General features: G+C 40.8%; 1 protein-coding gene across 1 annotated transcript in view; it reads right to left on the bottom strand.

The window, feature by feature from the left end:
• The window catches only part of EXOC4 (exocyst complex component 4), a 771568-nt gene that overhangs the window by 526299 nt on the left and 225830 nt on the right, over positions 1 to 19439 (bottom strand). Inside the window, exons 8-9 of the mRNA XM_080666468.1 lie at positions 18341 to 18486; positions 13467 to 13555 (exon numbers count right to left, since the gene is read on the bottom strand). Of these exons, the coding sequence (XP_080522594.1) occupies positions 13467 to 13555; positions 18341 to 18486 (235 nt within the window). The remainder of the gene's footprint in view (positions 1 to 13466; positions 13556 to 18340; positions 18487 to 19439) is intronic.

Raw genomic sequence — 19439 nt, 5'->3', positions numbered from 1 at the left:
TGTGCCAGGCACACCTCTAAACATTTTACACATTTTCACTCATTTCTTCCTCACTATGGTCCTAGAAAATAAAACTCCTGCACAAAGGAGTTGCCTAAATTCATGCAGGTAGTAAGCCTGGTGGCAGAGACCACATTCTGAACCTCTAACTAGTCCTCAGACTCAAATAGGACAAGACAGTGACCAAGTAACTGAGACTCAATAAGCTCGAGCTCTGGATTGAATCAGAGTCACAGAAATAATTTAATTTCTCTTCATAACTGAGAAAACTGGTTAAGTGACTTGCACAAAATCAAAGAGCAAACTATTAAGAAAGAAAGATGGCAGCTTGATTTTAATAATAATAAAAATACTGAGTACATCTCGGAATAAAAATTGAAGAATTCATATTCTTCAGAGACTAAAATAAAAGACTAATATCAATAAAGCAACCAAAGTTTAGAAAAGAGAAGGCAGTATTTGCAATTTTTAACTAGAAGGAGGGAAGAAAACCATAACTCCAACACTCTGGACTTAGGAAGGGAAATAGTGACAGGTAAACAAGAACTACAGAACAGGAGGAAGTTGACAGTAGATTACATTAGGTAGATTACATACAGTTATATTAGATTGGAAAGATCTAAACAAAACTAAAAATATCTACCCAAGTCAACACATTGGAAAAATGGGAATCAGCTAAAATCCCCATCTCTTGCTCAAACTCCACACAGAATGAGTCACCATGTCCAACTGATTCTACCAATTAGCTTTTGAGTCTATTCCCACCTCTCCATCCTCGCTGCTACTACCTTCCTAAAAAGCTGGCAAAATATTCTATAAGCTCTCACCTGAAATAACAACAAAACTTGCCTCCTTGACTGCAACCTCACTGTACTCAACACATCCTCACAGTCACCAGAATATTTTAAAGTGCAGATCTGATTATGTCACTCTCCTGCTTTAAACTTACAGACTCCATATTACCCACAGGACCGAAACCATGCCTTCTTGTTGTTGTACCAGGTCCTTTGAGATCTGCCCTGTCTCCCTTGTCTAGGGCCAATCCTCCCCATACACTCTGTGCTTCCACCACAACAAAATACCTACAATTCCACGATGCTCTCACCCATCTGTATGTATTGTTTTACAACTTCTCCCAACTTTCAGTGACTGCCCTTGCCCTGCTCAGTCTGGTTATGTCATCTTTCCAAGTTCAGTATAAAGATTCCTCCTTTGAAACACCTACAAGGTGTATGCCTTCCCCTAGGAATGTTAAGTGCTTTCTCCACCATGCTCCCCAAAGTACTCATAACATTCATTAAAACTATCTGTTGGCAAGTCTTATCTTCCTCGCTCCTAGAACTCTCCCATAGTCAGTGTCCCGGGAGCAGGATCTAGAATATAATTGGCCTAAAAATGTTGACTGTATGTGTCACCTACAACATCTCAATGGATACTCCCAACAGCCCTAAGAAATAGGCAGGATAAGTGTTGCTAACTTAATTATACAAATGAGTGACTTGGGGCTCAGAAAGATAAAGTGACTTGCCTCATAAAAGCAGGATACGTAATAGGTTGTCCTTCCACTGAACTATAATGCTCCCCAAGCAACTCAAAGCACAAACAGCCGCACCAATATTCCACATATGAACATCACTAACCAAGTGAACAGGGATATGTAAATTAGTTAACTGGGGTTGAAATCAGACATTAATGTACAAACAGGGACTTCTTTGAGCTAAGTGGGCATGAATATGCAAATGAACTGGCTGCAATTCAGCAGTGTCATCACAGTTCTAGGAATGAACATACTATATTTTGACTACTACAGGGTGGGACAAAGTGGGTTTACAGTTGTTCGCATGGAAAATAATACAATGTTAATAATAAAAGAATAAACTGTTTTGTGTACTTACAACTGTAAACCTACTTTTGCCATATGCTGTATTCATGTAGCAGTCATACCTACTATCATATCCTATCCTCCTATATAATAAAGAGCTAATATACAAATGGTCATCATGCCCTCGCACCCTCACGCCCTCGTGCCGGGGCCGGGGGACCTGAGGCCACACACGCACGCGCCTGCGCTGGGCCGGGGGACCTGAGGCTGTGCCCCCCGCCTAGCAGGGCTTGACAGGAGACCTGAGGCTGTGCCCCCCGCCCAGCGGGGCTTGACAGGAGTGGGGCCGGCCGGGTCTGGGTCTCGCGCAATTTCAAGGCACGCGCGGGTTGGAGGGGACTTGACTCTGGGTCCCGCAGCACGCCCCAGACTCTGACAGGAGATTTTCATATACATTTTACTAATTTTCTTTCATCTCTGACACTTCTATTTAGAGAAAGGGCAAATAACAATATTAAAATATTTCCTCTAATTAATTCCCTTTTAATATGCACAAATTTCGTGCACCGGGCCACCAGTATTACTATAATGTGGGCTTTTCAAGTTTAAAAGTGTTTTGAAGCCAAAAGTAACTTGCTATATATTTTCACCCACACCAAAACTCGAAGCTGGAAATAGATGTGCGCTCACAGAACTCTGCAACCTTCATACGGAACCAGCTGCTAGCTGTAGTCCAAGCTGAACAAGCTACCCAGGCATTAGATTAGGCTGGTCCTTCATGATCCAGCCCATCAAAATCTCCAGCCCAATCACCATAGGTAGTCTGATACACTACACCCAGTAACTGCATTTAAAGCAAAGTTGTTTTTCCTAGGGGACTTTTAATAATAAAGTGGCATGGCTATACCACTTGACCACCATTCAGAAAATCCAGTATGTGATTTACTTAGCTTTTGCTCAAGTATAATAATGACGTTTATTTTCCTATCATCACTAGTACACCAGAGGTTCCTACCAATTCTTAATGTCTTATTGTTATAATGATACTGGCCAAAGCCATTCACAGCAGCTTTAGGGTTCTTTCTATCCTGAAAATAACAGATTATAATCGGTAGAGATCTAGAAACATAAAATGACTTATTAGAAAATATTACAACTGATTCATGTTCTGAAATGAGAAAAGCTATCCTCATTTTCATACATTTACCCCTGCCATGCCCACTGCCTGAAATGCTCACCCCTTCTTTATCTGAAAAGCTTCTTTTCATCCTTTATCAGCAGCTTGAAAATTAAGTGCTTATGAACTCCTCCCTGCCTTTCCCAGCTCATGTATACACATCTCGGTTACACATATACAACTCCATCAAAATGCGTACCACTGTGCTGACATCACTTGTTTGCATGTTGAGTTAATTAGGATTTCTAAAAGTATAAAGCTATAAGTAACAGAGAGCCAAAATACTAGTGACTCAAGACAGTTTATTCCTCTCTCATAGAGAAACCTGGGACGGGACAGTGGCTCTGGTCATCAGAGGTGTGACAGACACCCCACAGTATGAGAAACCCAGGCTCTTTCCACCTCCTTGCTCTACCACCGCGATGGTGCTATTTCACCTGCATGGTGTGGGATGGCGCATCACCACATTTCATCAGACTGTGTGTGTGAACATCTTCATACTTGCACTGGGTGGGGAAGGAAAGAGAGCCTGTTCCTTCCCTTTAAATATAAGTTGCAGTGAATTCGAAGTTGCACACATCAAATTCACTCACTCCCTACTGGTAAGAATTAAATTACATTCACGGGTGGCTGCCAAGAAAGCTTAGAAATGTTTACATTTTGGGTGTCCATGTGTTTGGCTGAAAATCAGAGCCTCTTTTAATACGCAGGAAGGGAAAACAAATGTTGGGGACAAGTGCCAGTTTCTGGGACACAGTCACGTTCCCTTTCTCTCTTTCGGCTTTGAAGGGGTTCTGTTAGTTATTGTATCCTAAAGGCCTGGTGAAATAATCATCATAAATCTGAACAGATTCAATAAATAAACAGAAAGCCCTAGAAAACCTAAGTGAGGCGACAGTAGTATAATAACTGCTGGCTTCCCTTAATGCTACGTTCTGACATCCCAAGGGAAGATGAAGGCGAGTTAGAAACAGGTAAATGGGGAGGGAGCCCCCCTGTCCTGAAGCTGTCTTCTCATGAACGACCTTAGGTACCGTGCCAGTTAGATCAACAACCTGAGGCACAGGATGAGTTCCAGTGGAACAGGGCAGGCCAAACAACCAATCACGTGTCACAGAAAACTCCAAATTTGGCTTAGACTTCTAAATGGAAATATTACACTACATGTATGGTTTTATGTTTAAAGATTTAACATTTTTTACATTAGTTATATTTCTACTTTTTATAAAATGTATGTATGAGTGTATATGACATTTGCACAGTTTAAAAAAATAATAAAACAAAAAACAGTATTTCCACCACTTCGCTTAAAACAGTACCATTACCCTCAAAGACCCTGTGCTCCTCTCTCTGTCTATCCTCCTCCATCCTCTCCAGGTGTGATCTCCCACCTGAGATTCGTATTTATGCTCCCACCTTGCCTTCTTCATATCCGGACACGTGAGGATGTACATGACTAAAAAAGATAACTATTCAGTTCTGTTTCTGACCTGCATACAGATGAAGTTAGACTATACATATGCCTTTGAGATTCAACCAAGTTAAGGTTTAGTATAGTTCATTTATTTTCATTGCTACACAGCATTCCACTTATGGCTATACCACAATTTATAAATCCATCCTCCTCTTGTCTTAGGTATTTGAGTTGTTTCCAGGTTTTTGTTATTCTGATATGAAGAACACTTGTCAATAGGTTTTGCCTTTCAATTTAAGTTCTCAACCCATCAAAAATTTATTTTCCTAAATGACATAATGTTCAAAGTCAATGTCTTGTTTTGTTTATGAAGAATCAATGGTCTCAGCACCCATTATTGACTACTCCCTACAAATCTGCAATGTCATCTCTGTCCTACATCTGAGTACTTAGTTTTATAATGGTGCCTCGGGTGCCCTCCAGAAGAAGGGAAAAGGGGACAATGAAGTGAGCATTTAAGCAGCTGGGTCTCAGGGCCCACAACCCCACTTAGATCAACCATCTCCAGTTTAATCTGTTTTCTATACTGAAGTGTGAAATAAGACTTAAACAGAAGAAAGGATCAATGACTGAAAAGTGAATTTGCAAGCACTAGGTTTGAGTTCTAAAGCACTCTCTACCATTAAAACGTACTGTTTTACTTTCTAAACATCATATTACATACATGTTTACGTCAATTTTTTCTGAATTTTGATAACATCACTTCAGGGAAGACAATCTCTATTAGTAAATGTAAAACTACTTTCTGAAGCGTGTCTTACTGAAACGATGATAAACTTACATAGAATCCTCATCAGTTTTTAATGTCTCTCACTAAAAGCCATAAATGTTTGTCATCCTCTCTATTTTCTAAAAAAGCTCAATGAGAATTAGTTACATCCTATCAAGTACTGAAACTGCCAAAAATTTATTTCTCATGATCCGAAAGACTAAAAAAATGAGCAAACCTGTTGTTTTTTTCTTAAGACATTAATGTGAACCAAATAATGAAAAATAACAAAGAAGCTTTTAGAATTTTCTGTTACATTTTGTTAGAAGTTTTTTACTGTTATTTTTTTATACTTTGGTGTGTGTTTTTTCCAAAATAACTATTACTTGAATTATAAAGAAAAATGCCTATGTACAATTTTTAAAACTCAGATACGTATCTTATTTTAAAGCATTTCTGTATGAATGAATGACAATTAGTAGAACAAAATTTGTATTAAAAAAAAGAATAATATTATTTGTCACCAGCTAGTTCTGCTCGCTAACCAAGGTTATTTCTCAAAGTGAGGTTCCTCTCAGGCTTCACCGAGGCTCTGCGGCAGCTCTTCCTCACTCTCAGGATGCCCTGTGCCCTGACCTCAGGCTCTCCCACTTGCTCCAGCCACCATGGCTACAGAGGGTGCTGAATGAACTGGGTTATGCAGAAAAATAAATCCACTTTATGTAAATTAAATCCACAAAGAACTTTTTAAAGTAAAACATTTACATTGCATAGAGTAAGGCTACGAGATGGTACACTCAATAACAATTTGGCATAAGAATATTCTTATTTCCTAAACAATTTGAAATAATTCACTGGTCTGTGCATAACATGAGGAAAACATATTTAATAGTACTTCTTAGGACCAGATAAAGAAGTTGGCATTTATAAAAACTGCGTTATAAATTTCATTATAGGACAAATCTTACATATAAGTTAAGATCAGTCTTTTTAAAAGAAAATAAATATACAAGAGGAAGAAGAATTAATTTTACACACTATTTTAGAACCTAAAACATAAGAGATAATTATGAAAGATGAAGGCTACTTTGAAATATTTATATGCAACTTTAAGAAGAAAAAGAGCATACATTTTTTCATGTCCCTTGCATATTGTTATTAACAAGTCATCAAGCAAAACTGAAAAGACTACAAAGAATTTTCTAATCAAATTTCAGGACATAAAGCTTTACAAGTGCTTCTAATATTTAAGGCTGTGGAACAAATATGTGGTATGAGTATAAAATTGCTGTACCTCATTTCAGCCAAAATGTCCCTGAAAATGTGTGTGCAATTTAAATCTTGCTTTAAATGCTCCATTATAGAGCAGCTTGCTATTTAAGAGACTCCTATTATATATCCTTCTGTGAAAAGAAAAATCAATTCATAGTTAACCTATTTCAGGAGTGGGAACTTTTTTTCTGCCAAGGGCCATTTGGATATTTATAATACCATTTGAGGGCCAAAAATTACCCTGCTATATTTGGTCAAACATTTAATTAATTCACTCCTAATGCCTGGCAGGGCCAGACCAAATGATTTTCAGGGCCTTGTATGGCCACGGACTGAACGTTCCCCACCCCTTATTTTTATTTTTTTAACTTTATTTATTATATTGGTTGGTGTGACATTGATCAAGATGAACATATGGGTTTCATGTGTGGATTTCTGTATATTGCACCCACTCCTGCCTTAAAGCAAGGTACTTCCAAATAGATTAATTACATACAAAATCATGAAGTAGTCACAACCCCAGTCACCAAATACCCATTAGAGAGAAAAACTCCAAAAATACAGGTCAGGTCAGTATCAGAGCCCAGGTTTCCCTGATGTCAGTACTTCCATCTTTATACGTAAAGCAAACCCACTTAGAGAAGTCAATTCTCAAGTGGTTGGAGCTTTACAGGCTAATTTAATGTCAAAGCTATAGAAATGCCACTCATTAAACTAATGGGAATGAAAGTGGCACTCTAATGCTAATATTATTAAGTATAAATAGAAGCACTAAGTAGCCCCAAGACAAAAAAGAAACTGTAATAAAAACTGAGTATATACTTCTACTTGGATCAATGACAAGCAATGGTCTCTACCCATTCAGGAGTTTTATTATCTTTAAAAATGAGTGAAGACAAATCACAGGACTCCTATTCTGTTTATCAACCCTCCCACTAGGGCTTCTCAAATAAGTAGGCTTGTTCCTACAAATGACAAATAAGGAGATATTGAGGCTAGAGGCCGCCTTCATGGTATATTTTTTAAGTGCCTATTCAAGCCAAGCACTGTCCGTGGCACTGGAATGCACGAATGAATAAAGCTTGCATTCTGGGGATGCTGAGGCCAAGTGTAGAAATTTAACAAGACATGTACTTATGAAGAAGAGTATTACAAGGAAACATGTAGTAAAGAATGGTCAGATGGGGGTGGGGGACAGGATGCTGGAAGAGGTCAGGGAGAATAATGAAATGTGGGCAGAAGACCTAGATCTGGAGGTCATCTGCACCCAGGCACTAAGCCGAGCTTGGTTCCAGCTGAGATCACCTGGGGAGAGTGTATGGAGTGAGCACAGGAAAGATCTCGAGACCAAACCTTGAGACACTTCAGAGAGCACTTGAGAAGACTTGGAAAGAACATCTGGGGAAGACAAAAACAATAGCTGCTGACACATCAAGTGAGATGAACACAGAAAACACTGACCCGGCCAAGATGGAGGTCACTGGTGGCCTTGAGGAAACCCAACTCAATGCAGCACTGAGACTGGGGAGAGGAGAAAATGAGACAAAGACGCGAGAACAGTTCTAGTTCCACAATGATACATTTTGAAAGCACCATTTTAATTTTAATTTATTACAGCTATTCTAATGGTTCCAGGGTTTGAACATCTAATTTTATAGTCACAACATCCCCCTAAAGTGATCAGAACTAATAACAGCTCTATTTTTTATTATTGTTATTTTGTTGTTGTTGTTAATCCTCACCAGAGGATATTTTTTCCATTGATTTTTAGAGAAAGTGGAAGGAAGGGATGGAGAAGTGAGGGAGAAAGGGAGGGAGAGGCAGAGGAGGAGGAGGGAGAAGGGGAGAGAGAGAGAGAGAGAGAGAGAGAGAGAGAGAGAGAGAGAGAGAGAGAGAGAGAGAGAGAAAGAGAGAAAGAGAGAGAGAGAGAGAGAGAGAGGGAGGGAGAGAGAGAGAGAGAGAGAGAAAGAGAGAGAGAGAGAGAGAGAGAGAGGGAGGGAGACATGTGTCATCGATTGGTTGCCTCCTACATGCCCCGGACAGGGCAGGAAATGAACCTGCAAGCAAAGTACATGCCCTTGACCAGGAATCAAACCCAGACCCTTCGGTGAGGGCCAACACTCCGATCACTTAGCCACACAAGCCAGGCATCAGCTCTATTTTTCAAATGAGAAAACTGAGGCACAGTGGTGCTAAATAGCCTAAGAGCTTATTTTGGACATGAGCAGCAATGTTTTGTTATTTTTTTGAGATAATTTGTTCATAAGTTATCTTATCCTCCCAGTGAATCACACATTAAACCTGAAAAGCTATACTCAAGCTAAATGTTCATTAAAACTAGTATCAACACGGGTGTCTAAGCACTACAATGAAGCAGTAGAGAGGCTCCAAACAACAGGAAGTCTATGATTAACGTAGACTCACACTCACAAGTTAGATTTCCACCTGTTATCACACACGCTTTGAAATAGCATCTCCACCTCCTCAGCCCAATTGCCAAGGGCAGACTATGTAACGAACCATCTGTACTCTAACAGTCAGAGCCAATGGAGATGGGTTGATGATACCAAACAAATCTCATTTTTTTCCATTCTTTTTGCCCCCCTGTGTGCTATTGAGTAACATTTTTAATTGCATGATAAATTGAAAATGTTGGCAGGAACTTAACTTCTGTGAAATTGGAGCTATTCTTAATGTTACTTTGATGGTCTTTTCTGGTGGATTTTTTTACTGCTTTGCCTGCAACAGAAGGAAATTTGACCCTATGAACCCAACCACTAGGAGGCAAAGCCTGCAGCTCCATGGTGTTGAGAAGAGACAAAGATCATCCACCTTTCTCCAATGATCTGACTGAACTATTCCATTATCCCTTCTCGAGAATAAGCTGAAAGGTAGATCTCACTGTGGTCCTAGGACCAGTCAGATTAATAGAATAACTGAAAAGGATGGCCGTTTTTAATGGAAAATAGGTGTGATTTTCCCTACTGAAATGTGAAAAGCATTCATTAGAGAAACTTTTGTTCCTGAATGAAATGCCACCAAACCTTATAAAAACTGGTCAGCTGATCTATTCTCACACCAAGCAGGTGATGTGTCAGCTCAGCGAAATTACTTTTCAATGATTATGTTGAGCTTGATATGTTTGCTAACTACTATCTCCCCTTGTAACCAGAGATAAATCCTCCTATTTTGCTGAATACTGGAAAGTACAATGGACTATTGCTTGGAAGTTCCATACTTCAATTAAGTTTTGAAAGATGGGAATGTTCCTAGTTAAATTATAGTGACTCTTCAATTAACCATCCTTACATAATGAAATTTCTCTGTAACTTAGTTGGATTTTAAAATGTTTTTCAATTACACAGCGGTGTTGTCATAGGCCAGACTCAAGGGCAACATTTCTATGTAATAAAGGTGCTTACAATCTCAGAGAACAAAAATCTACACATAGCCTGTACATCTCCTTTGGGCATCTTCCTACCTCTTAAAGGTAAGCTCTTTATCCTACTTCAGACCTCAGCTTCCTCTTTCTCCCTGTCACTGAGTCAGCCAGAAATTACTGAACATTTACTACACCAGGCACTGTACTAAGAACAGGAAATAAAATAGTAATTCCCCCGTGGAGCTTATAGTTTTGTGGCAGACTCCAACGAGTGAGCATTAATCCACATCACAGTGTGGAAAATGCTCAGAAAGGAAACATTAAGGATGTGAGCACACACTGGGGCCCACAACTTCAGTGTGTGTGTGTGCGCACACGTGTGTATGCTCATGCGTGCTTGCACATGTGCACACACATGTGTCTGTGTATGTGTGTGTGTGTGTTAGATTAGGGAGAGGAGAGCTCTTCAGTATAAGTGACAATTAAATTTAAGTTGGAAAGCTGAGCATTTAGCAAGACAAAGAGACAAACAGAATGCATATGAAAACTATGTAGAGACAGTACTAGCAATTACAATAATACTTGAGGAGAAAGAGACAGGCATAGCATCTATACTAATAAAAGGGTAATATGCTAATTAGAATTATAGACCGATGTCTTCCAGACAAAGCCAGGGAGGCTGCGAGAGCCAAGGAGGGTCAGTGGCCAGCAGTGGCAGCAGCAGCTGGATGATGGGAGCGGCACCTTCCCCTGATTGCCTGGTCGCCTCCCACAAAGGGAGGCCAGCCTGCAGCTTAGGCCCGCTCCTCGGTGGCCTAAGCTGTCAGAAGGACATCCCCTGAGGGCTCCCAGACTGTGAGAGGGGGCAGGCCAGGCTGAGGGACCTCCTCCAGTGCATGAATTTTTGTGTACTGGGCCTCTAGTTTACTATAAAATGACACTTTGTAAACACTATTCACATCTTAACTTACCTAACTTTCACAACAACCTCGTGGAAAGTACTATTATTATTTCTATGCCCATTAAGAGATAAGAAAACAGAGGCACAGAGATTACGAAGCCAGTAAATGGGAAGCTAAATTTTAAAAGTGGGCAATCTGGATCCAGACCCTCTAGTCTTCCCTGATTTCTTATTCTGTCTCTCAAGAGACCAGGGAGGTGGGGGGACACAGCTGAAAATCATCCCACATGGCGAGGGCCCAGAGTGCTTACTATTCTTTCTCAATAACAAAAAGAAAGAATCCAGTGTCAGTGGTTTATCCTCGTTGACTAGTTGTGCCTGAGTTGAGTGACAGCCTGCACTGCTGGCCCATAACCACATGGTGGTCTAAGTGTCGAACGCAGGGCTCCGGTGGAGCAGAAGGTGATGGCAGGAAGGCTGTGTGTGCGGCGAGGGGCAGGGAGGGGGGGGGGGGGGATGTGGGAACTCGGCATACTTGGCATTTCCTACTCAATTAAGCCTTGAATCTAAAACTGCTCTAAAATATTAAGCTTACTAATGAATAAAAATGAAATTATCAGGATTCATGCTAAAAAATAAATATTTTGTTTGTCCCCATTGAAGGAATTTTATGTACTAGAAGCCAGGGGGCAAGAAATTACGAAGGTAAATTTGAACTATTCCTTAAGCCAACTCTTAAATTAAAATTAGGACACTGAGAGTATGGAAGACACCTCTAGCCTTATCAGGCGTCCTCAAACTACGGCCCGCGGGCCACATGCGGCCCACCAAGGACATTTATCCAGCCCGCCGGGTGCCGCTGCCTGTCCTGCTTAGCAGCCGACTCGTCCCCAGCCCGCAGTGCGCATAGGAATTTGTTCATAGTTTTTTTTTTTAAACTATAGTCCGGCCCTCCAACAGTCTGAGGGACAGTGAACTGGCCCCCTGTTTAAAAAGTTTGAGGACCCCTGCTTAAATAATCAATATACCCACTCCCCAAGTGGCAGTTAAATCCGGTCAGTACCTATAAAAATGTGTGTTGTGTTTCTATCAGTCCCTCCCGATGGTTGCAGTCCACCCTATGCTCCCGAAAAAGTTGCCACCTGCCACAGCCTGGGGCATAATCCTCCTTCGCTCTGTCCCTCAGAGGGGGTCTTTCCTTCCTGTGCTCCAATGCTAACTCTCCTGTGATTGGAGACTCCGAGATGCAACCTCATGTTTTCCAGGACATACAGCAACACTTTCATATTAAATAAAATGCTGGTAGGCTAATCTCCTTTTACGTATGTCCTCAAACATATTTGTAGGCTTTGAGTTCTGATAACTATATACATAAGTCTGGAATTATTACTCTGATGTAATTATGAGAGAGCACAGCAGGATCTCTAGAAAAGTGTATAGGCATTTATATTAATAATGAAGGTAAACAGAGGAATGACGAGGCAATAGTCTTTAAATCCAGAAAGACTGGCTGTTTACATCATAATATTTTGATGTAGAGCTATGGTGAGTCTTAAAAACTAAATATTTAATTGTCTAGGCTGGTCACCTCAAAATACCCCAAGTGCCTCAAATGCATTGAAACTGAAAGTGGTCTTATCCATCCATCATAGGAAAGCCCACAGTTCTAAAATAGCTGAAATAATCATTCCCTTCCCTCATCTCCTCTAGCAATTACATGCATACCATCTACTCAGTTGGTAACATTCACTTTCTGATATTGTTATTGACATGCATGCCTTGGTTTCAGAACTGGATCCTAAGTCATTATCTTCTCTTTCCTTGCACTTGACCTGTATCCCTTCCGAAGCCTAGGATGCGCTGCACTTGGCAGGCCCTCACAGATCTTTCCGGAATGATTACATTTACCATGATTACATCTACCATGATTGTCAAAGAAGAAAATGCTATTGGTCTGATTTGTTATTTAATTAAATTTACTTAACTTATTTTTTCTTCCCATCAGCCCTGTTTAGTAGTCACATCTGGGTATCAAATAACCTGTGTATCAAAGTTATGTTATTTGGAACATACAATTTAAAGGCATCCTTCCTCCCTTTAAATAATGACAGAGGCCGAATTTGCCTTTTTCCAAATCTCAGATACTCCTGACATATTCCAGGAGGGACTGAGAACATAAGCGACGGTGGCAGCCACGGAAGACTGGCATTCCCCTAGGCCTGTGGTCGGCAAACTGCAGCTCACGAGCCACATGCGGCTCTTTGGCCCCTTGAGTGTGGCTCTTCCATAAAATACCATGGCCTGGGCGAGTCTATTTTGAAGAAGTGGCGTTAGAAGAAGTTTAAGTTTAAAAAATTAAGCTCTCAAAAGAAATTTCAATCATTGTACTGTTGATATTTGGCTCTGTTGACTAATGAGTTTGCCGACCACTGCCCTAGGCTGTGACTGGACTCACATCTGCCATCTTTAAGCAGAAGATACTAATCGTGTCTCTTTTTGCTTTGAGCTCCCACTTAAATGGTGGCAGGTGTGTAAGTCCTGTGGCCACAGTGATAGCTTTAGCCGCTTGTCAACAGATGCTGGGAAATGATAGAAGCAGCAGGTTATCAAGTCTTTAAACCCTTGCCACCTTGAAAGAATCCTGTGAATTCAGACCTGAACTTCACACGCTGCACACTTCAGGTCTTCTTCCAGAAAACTAATTTCTCCCCAAAAGTTTGATCACCCACCTTGGAGTTCTCCACTCCGACTGTAGAGCTCCCGTCTCTGCTCTCGCAAGTAGGCACTCATGCTGATGGCATGGGAGGACGATTCAAACCTGCATGAAACGCAGGGAAACAATGGTCAGGTGGTAACCAAACGGGCGATGTGGGCTACAGATTCCAAAGTACTCTCCTCTAGTCGGTGATGCCCCCAATGGGCCACACCGGGACACTCAGGCTATGCCACGAAAGGCTGGCACAGACCTTGATTTATGAACGGGCTCCCGGCTAACGCTCCTCCACAATGTTATTGGGATCTTCTGCCCACTTTCCACTTCAGATTGCACAACTCTGATCAACGTTCTTTGGTCTCCATATCCTCTGCCAGGATCCCTACACACACACCAAAGAGTAGCTCATAACGTCATTCTAACTTTGCCTGTCCAGTTCAGAAGCTATTGGTAGCTGCCAGCTGTCACACCGAAGTCCTGGCTGCTCAGAGCAGACATCGAGCCATTCTAAGTCCCCAGGTAGAGGATGAGACAATGGGCATGCTAGGAATGATGCTGATTCAGACGTGGGGAACCTTTTTTCTGCAAGAGCCATTTGGACCTTTATAACATAATTCACGGGCCATACAAAATGATCAACTTAAAAATTATCCTGCTATATTTGGTCAAACACTTAATTAACTCACCCCTAATGCCTTGACAGGGCCAGACGAAATGATTTCACGGGACTTACACGGCCCGTGGGCCGGATGTTCACCAACCCTGAACTACACCAAAGGAGCAAGGCAGCTAAGTCCTCACAAACAATACAGCTTCGAAAGGGCTACCAGGCTCTGACCTGCACCTGCCACATGAAATGCTCGGGAACATACCAAGCTCCAGACATGTGTTTGCCCACACCTACCCGGAACTGTTTCAGAGGGGAAGGTTCATGATATAGAACATAGATCTAAAATAATACATAGCAAAAAAACAAAACAAAACAAAAAAAAACACAAAACAAAACAAAAAAAACACACAAATGAAAATCACAATCTTAAGAGAAACTTGCAGGTAAGGAAGAAACAGTTAAAATTGTGACTCTATCAAACAGTAAATCCTCTGCTAAGTAGTTCCACTTCCAACCCAGTAACTTCAAAGTCAGAATACCAGGCTGATGGGAGAAATCCGTGGAAGAACTACTGCCATTGAGGCATAAACAGCACCACAATGGAAGAACAGCGGTGATACAGAATAGGTTCCTGGACACAAGGAGGGAGCGCCATCATTTCCTTAATTCTGCTTCCTTTATCCATCCTCTGACAAGGACGATGCGCACTAAGCTGAATGTCAGTCTGAGGGGGACACTTGGGCTGCTTGATCCTCTCTCTGCACCCTGCCAAGAACTAAGAGGACACTCACAGCCAGAAAGAAGGCCCAGTGTGCAATAAGTACCACCCGCCAGTCAAGTAGAAAAAGGAAGCCGCTGGCCTCCAAAAAGCATGCTGACAGCTATTGATCAGAAATGACAAGGGAAAGAAATAAACTCTTGAGCAAAGAATGGAGAGGCACACATTATACAATAAGAGAACTTAAACACACTTAATTAACCTTGGCTCGGGGCAATTAAAAGGAGCAATAAAGTCCTTCACGGATGTGATAAAAACAGGTTACAGCTCACCAAAATCCTCATCCTCATGACCTGATGTATTCCTTGGGAATCCTTTTATGTTTGGAACAAGTCACAGATTGATACAATTTTACAGTAAAAGGGGCTCTAGAGATGATCTAGTCTCGCCTCCTTATTTCGCAGCAGAGGCATGAGGTCCTCAAGCCGGGAGATCTGCTCCGGACCACAGGGCCCACCAAAGGTGGAACCCAGACTAGAAAGGCAGATCTGAGATAATGGCCTATCCGGGTGAGGAGTTTTTATTTCTATGCGATAATAATAAATATGTGACAATTATTCACAATCATTTCCAACAATTTATGTTTTCCAGTACCACAATTTCAGGATTGGCTAAAGGTTTTAAAATGGCTGTGATGGTTGAGAGCATAAAATCTAAAAATCCTGAAACCTGATTTCTGCACTACACCTACATTTAGATGGTGGGTTGAGCTGAAAGAGGGGAGACAGGAGAGGAGGGGTAGCCTAACAGGCAGCATCTGAGGCAGTCTCAGTGTCCCTATCCACTACCTTTTCCGCAGCTCCAGTTCTACTGGGGGGTTCTGCTATCTGCCTCCTCTCTTCTCAGCAGTTCTCTTTCCTGTACTCAGGGAAGTGGCTCCCTCTCCAGCTTGATACCCGTCCCCAGAAGGAAGCTAACTGGTTTAAGACGACCACCCAGTCTACTTGCCCTTGCCAGGGACTACTTCAGGAATGGACAGAGACCCAGTCCTCGTCTCCTGAGGAAAACGTGCAGAGGGGCTCTGTCACTGGCAGGAAAAATTAATGAATGTATAAGCAATAATTTAAATTAATTTTAAAAGCATTTGAAGGGGCAGGTCCACTGGGAAGACAGTTTGGCAGTGTCATACAGTTAAACGTGGTCTACCATATACTCCTGGGTATTTACCCAAATGAGCTGAACACTTACAGGGACACAAAAACCTGCACGTGAATGCTTTATGGAAGCAACAAGGCACCTTTCAATAGCTGAATGGGAAAATGGTGGTACATCCATACAATGGAATTATTCAGTGATACAAAGAGATCTACTGAACTACAAAAGACATGACAGGACCTTAAATGCATATTGCTAAGTGGAAAAAAGCCTGAAAGGGCTACATGCTATATGACTGTAACTATGAAAGGCATTCTGGAGAAGACAAAGTAAGAGACAATAAAAAGGTTCAGGGAGCAGGAAAAAAGGAGTAGGAATAAACAAGTGAAAATGCGGGGTGTTTAGGGCAGTGAAACTATTTTGTATGAGACTGTAATGGTGATCTATATCATGATACATTTCTCAAAAACCATAAAACTATAGACAACAAAATGTGAACCCTAATGGAAACAATGGACTTCAGCTAATAATTATATAAATATTGGTTCATCAACTATAACAAATGTACCAGATTCATACAAAATACAAAATGTTGATAGAGGAGGTTATAGGAGAGGGGAACATAAGAGAACTCAGTGTACTGGCTGCTCGATTTTTCTAAAAACCTAAAATTGCTATAAACAATAAAGACTACTAATTTAAAAAAGATTTATAGGTAGAATCACAGCCTACTTGCTGGCATCACCATTCTTACTGGAGTGGAAACGAAGGCAGAGAAATAGGAAGGGCTGGTGAGGAAAGGAGTCCTCTACATTCATCCTTATTGTGTGAGATAATAACTGCCCCAGCTTTAATCTACTCGTGGCTCATGTGCGGTTCTACCTCACTTGCAGATGAAAACATTTTTACTGATTCTGCATCTAACCTCTGAATAAAACTGTAAAAAGAAAAATAAAGAAATGCACTCAATAAACAGAATGGATTTTATTCCACTGTGAAAAGAGTCAATGCCTTTCTTCTAGACACAAGATAAATGAAGTGCTGAAACTTTCCTTAATGATTAAGAACTCTATAAATCCACGATTTAAAAAACAACAACAAAAAGCCCTGGCCAGTGTGGGGTAGCTGGTTGGAGGGTCATCCTGTGCACTGAAGGGTTGCTGGTTCCATTCAGGTCAGGGCACATGCCTAGGGTGCAGATTCAATCCCCATGAGAGTGGTAAGGGAGGCAACCAGTTGACGTTTCTCTCTCTCTCTCTCTCTCTCTCTCTCTCTCTCTCTCTCTCTCGCACATGCGCTTTCTCTCTTCCTCTCTCTCTCAAAATCAATAAAAACATATCCTCAGGTGAGGATTAAAAAAGAGAAAAGAACCTGCCCAAAAAAACAAATGTCAAAAGTGAATCAGTGAAAGAATACTGGAGCTGCCAGTATTCCAAACACTGCGATGATACATACTTCTGTAGCCACTTGACATGCTTAGATTTGCAGAAACAACTTCTTAAATATCTATTAACTCTTCAAAAGCACACATAGGTCTACCAAGATTTAAATCCTGCTTCTAGCACTTGCTAGCTGTGTAAACTTACATAAGTTACCTAACCTCTCTTGTGCTTCAGTTTGTTGTTGTTGTTGCTGTTTTTACATGTAAAATCAGATTAAAAATTGAACCCACACCTGTAAGGTCATAAGGAGTAAATAAGATAATCCATGAAAAGGGCTTCATGCCTTGGCTAGCACTCAGTAACGACTCCGTAAGTGTTAGCCAATACTCCAGCTGCTGAAATTTGATGGAACCTGAATTATGCTTGAGACTGTTTGGAGTAACTTACTTTCCACAGTATCTGGCAATAATAAGCACTCAATCAATGGTAGCTGTTATTGCTATCATTATTATCAATGTTAATAATAATATAACTGTTAGCTGTTACCAAGTGACATAGCTAAGATAGTAATTAGAAGGGGGAAAAAGTCCAGATTGTACATTTATGGAATCAAACAAAACCCAATATCACTTAGTTAGACAGATTTACATAACTTTATTAACAAAGGTTGCTTCTTGGCACTTGGGGTCTTTCAAAGGCTGAAATATTACATTTCATTTCATATAAATTCCTCAGAAACAACTGGAGAGTTTAATTTCCCTTCATTATATAGAAAACTCCCCGGAAATAAATTCCTGCCTTTTTTTTTTTTTTTTAAGTTCTAGATAGTCCAGCAACCGTATTCCAATATGACCACTTCTCCTTACAAAAAACTAAAGTTTACCAAGTTGAAAACACATTCACTTCCTATAAATTATTTCAAAACTTTTAACTGGGTGAAGTAATGGCTGTCAATTAAGTAGCAAGTCCTGCCTGGATCTAACATTTCCTAACACCTGTTATATGACTAACAGGGAGATACTTACTTGAAAAGAGAATTTTTCGGCCTTTGAGGTTTCTTCTTAGCAAAAAAGGCTGCAAACTCTCGTCCAGTGCTGGCGTAACTCAACTGAGCTGATGGTTCAGAGGCCGTATGAGTATTTTTCATGTCCAAGTACTCAGTCAACAGCATCTGTAGAATCAGATAAGCAACGTAATATACACATTTAGAGGTGCTATCAGGAAAAGCAATTTTAAAGCCTAAGAACCTAATTCTAAATCCTCATCCTTGCCATGTAGAAGTATAGTAACCCAGCTATTCGTATTTCCAGTGGTGGATCTGAGGAAGTTATTCTACCTAGAAGCCATCTATTCTCTGTCTGCATTGAAAACTAGGGAAAGGGTATGGTGGGCATTTGAATATAGGAGTAAAATAAGAGTTTATATCTCACTTATATGTGGAATCTAATGAACAAAATAAACTGGTGAACAAAATAGATCCAGAGACATTGAAGCATGCAACAGATTGATGAATTTCAGAGGGAAGGGGCAGGGGACAGGAGGGAGTTAACCAAAAGAACTTATATGCATATATGCTTAACCTATGAACAGATAATTGAGCAGTGAAGGACTGGAGAGGAGCCTGGAAGGGGGCAAAAGGGGGGGGGGCGGGGTGGGGAGGGGGAAGGGGGACATCTGTAATATTTTCAACAATAAAAATATTTTTTTAAAGAGAGTTTATTTAAGCCAAACTGACATATGCTGGGGAGCAATATCTCAAAGGCTCTGAGGGAACATTTTTATTAAGGGTCTACTATGTACCAGGCACTGTGTTGAGTTTATCCTTTAGTCATAATTTAATCATCGATTATTCCAAATTATAGCATCATCAGCAACAATGCCACAACATTTACTGAGGGCTTACTATGTTGCAGGCAAGGAGCTAATCCATTTAGATGTTTTTGCATGTTTAAAAAGAGCAAAATTGTATCACATAAATTCTCAGATTACGAGGAGAAAAGGAGGCTCAGCAGAGGCTCAGACATAAGGCATGAAGCTGGGGGACTGGCTCTGGGTCCATGGTCTACCGGCACAGAGGACAAGCACTCTACCCAGCCTGCTCAGAGGTGCCACAGGCCATAGCAG

This window comes from Plecotus auritus (genome assembly GCF_963455305.1).
Source record: "Plecotus auritus genome assembly, chromosome: 4".
Taxonomy (NCBI): Eukaryota; Metazoa; Chordata; class Mammalia; order Chiroptera; family Vespertilionidae; genus Plecotus; species Plecotus auritus.
The sequence above is the reverse complement of the archived record's forward strand: the minus strand, read 5'-3'. Positions and strand labels throughout refer to the sequence as shown.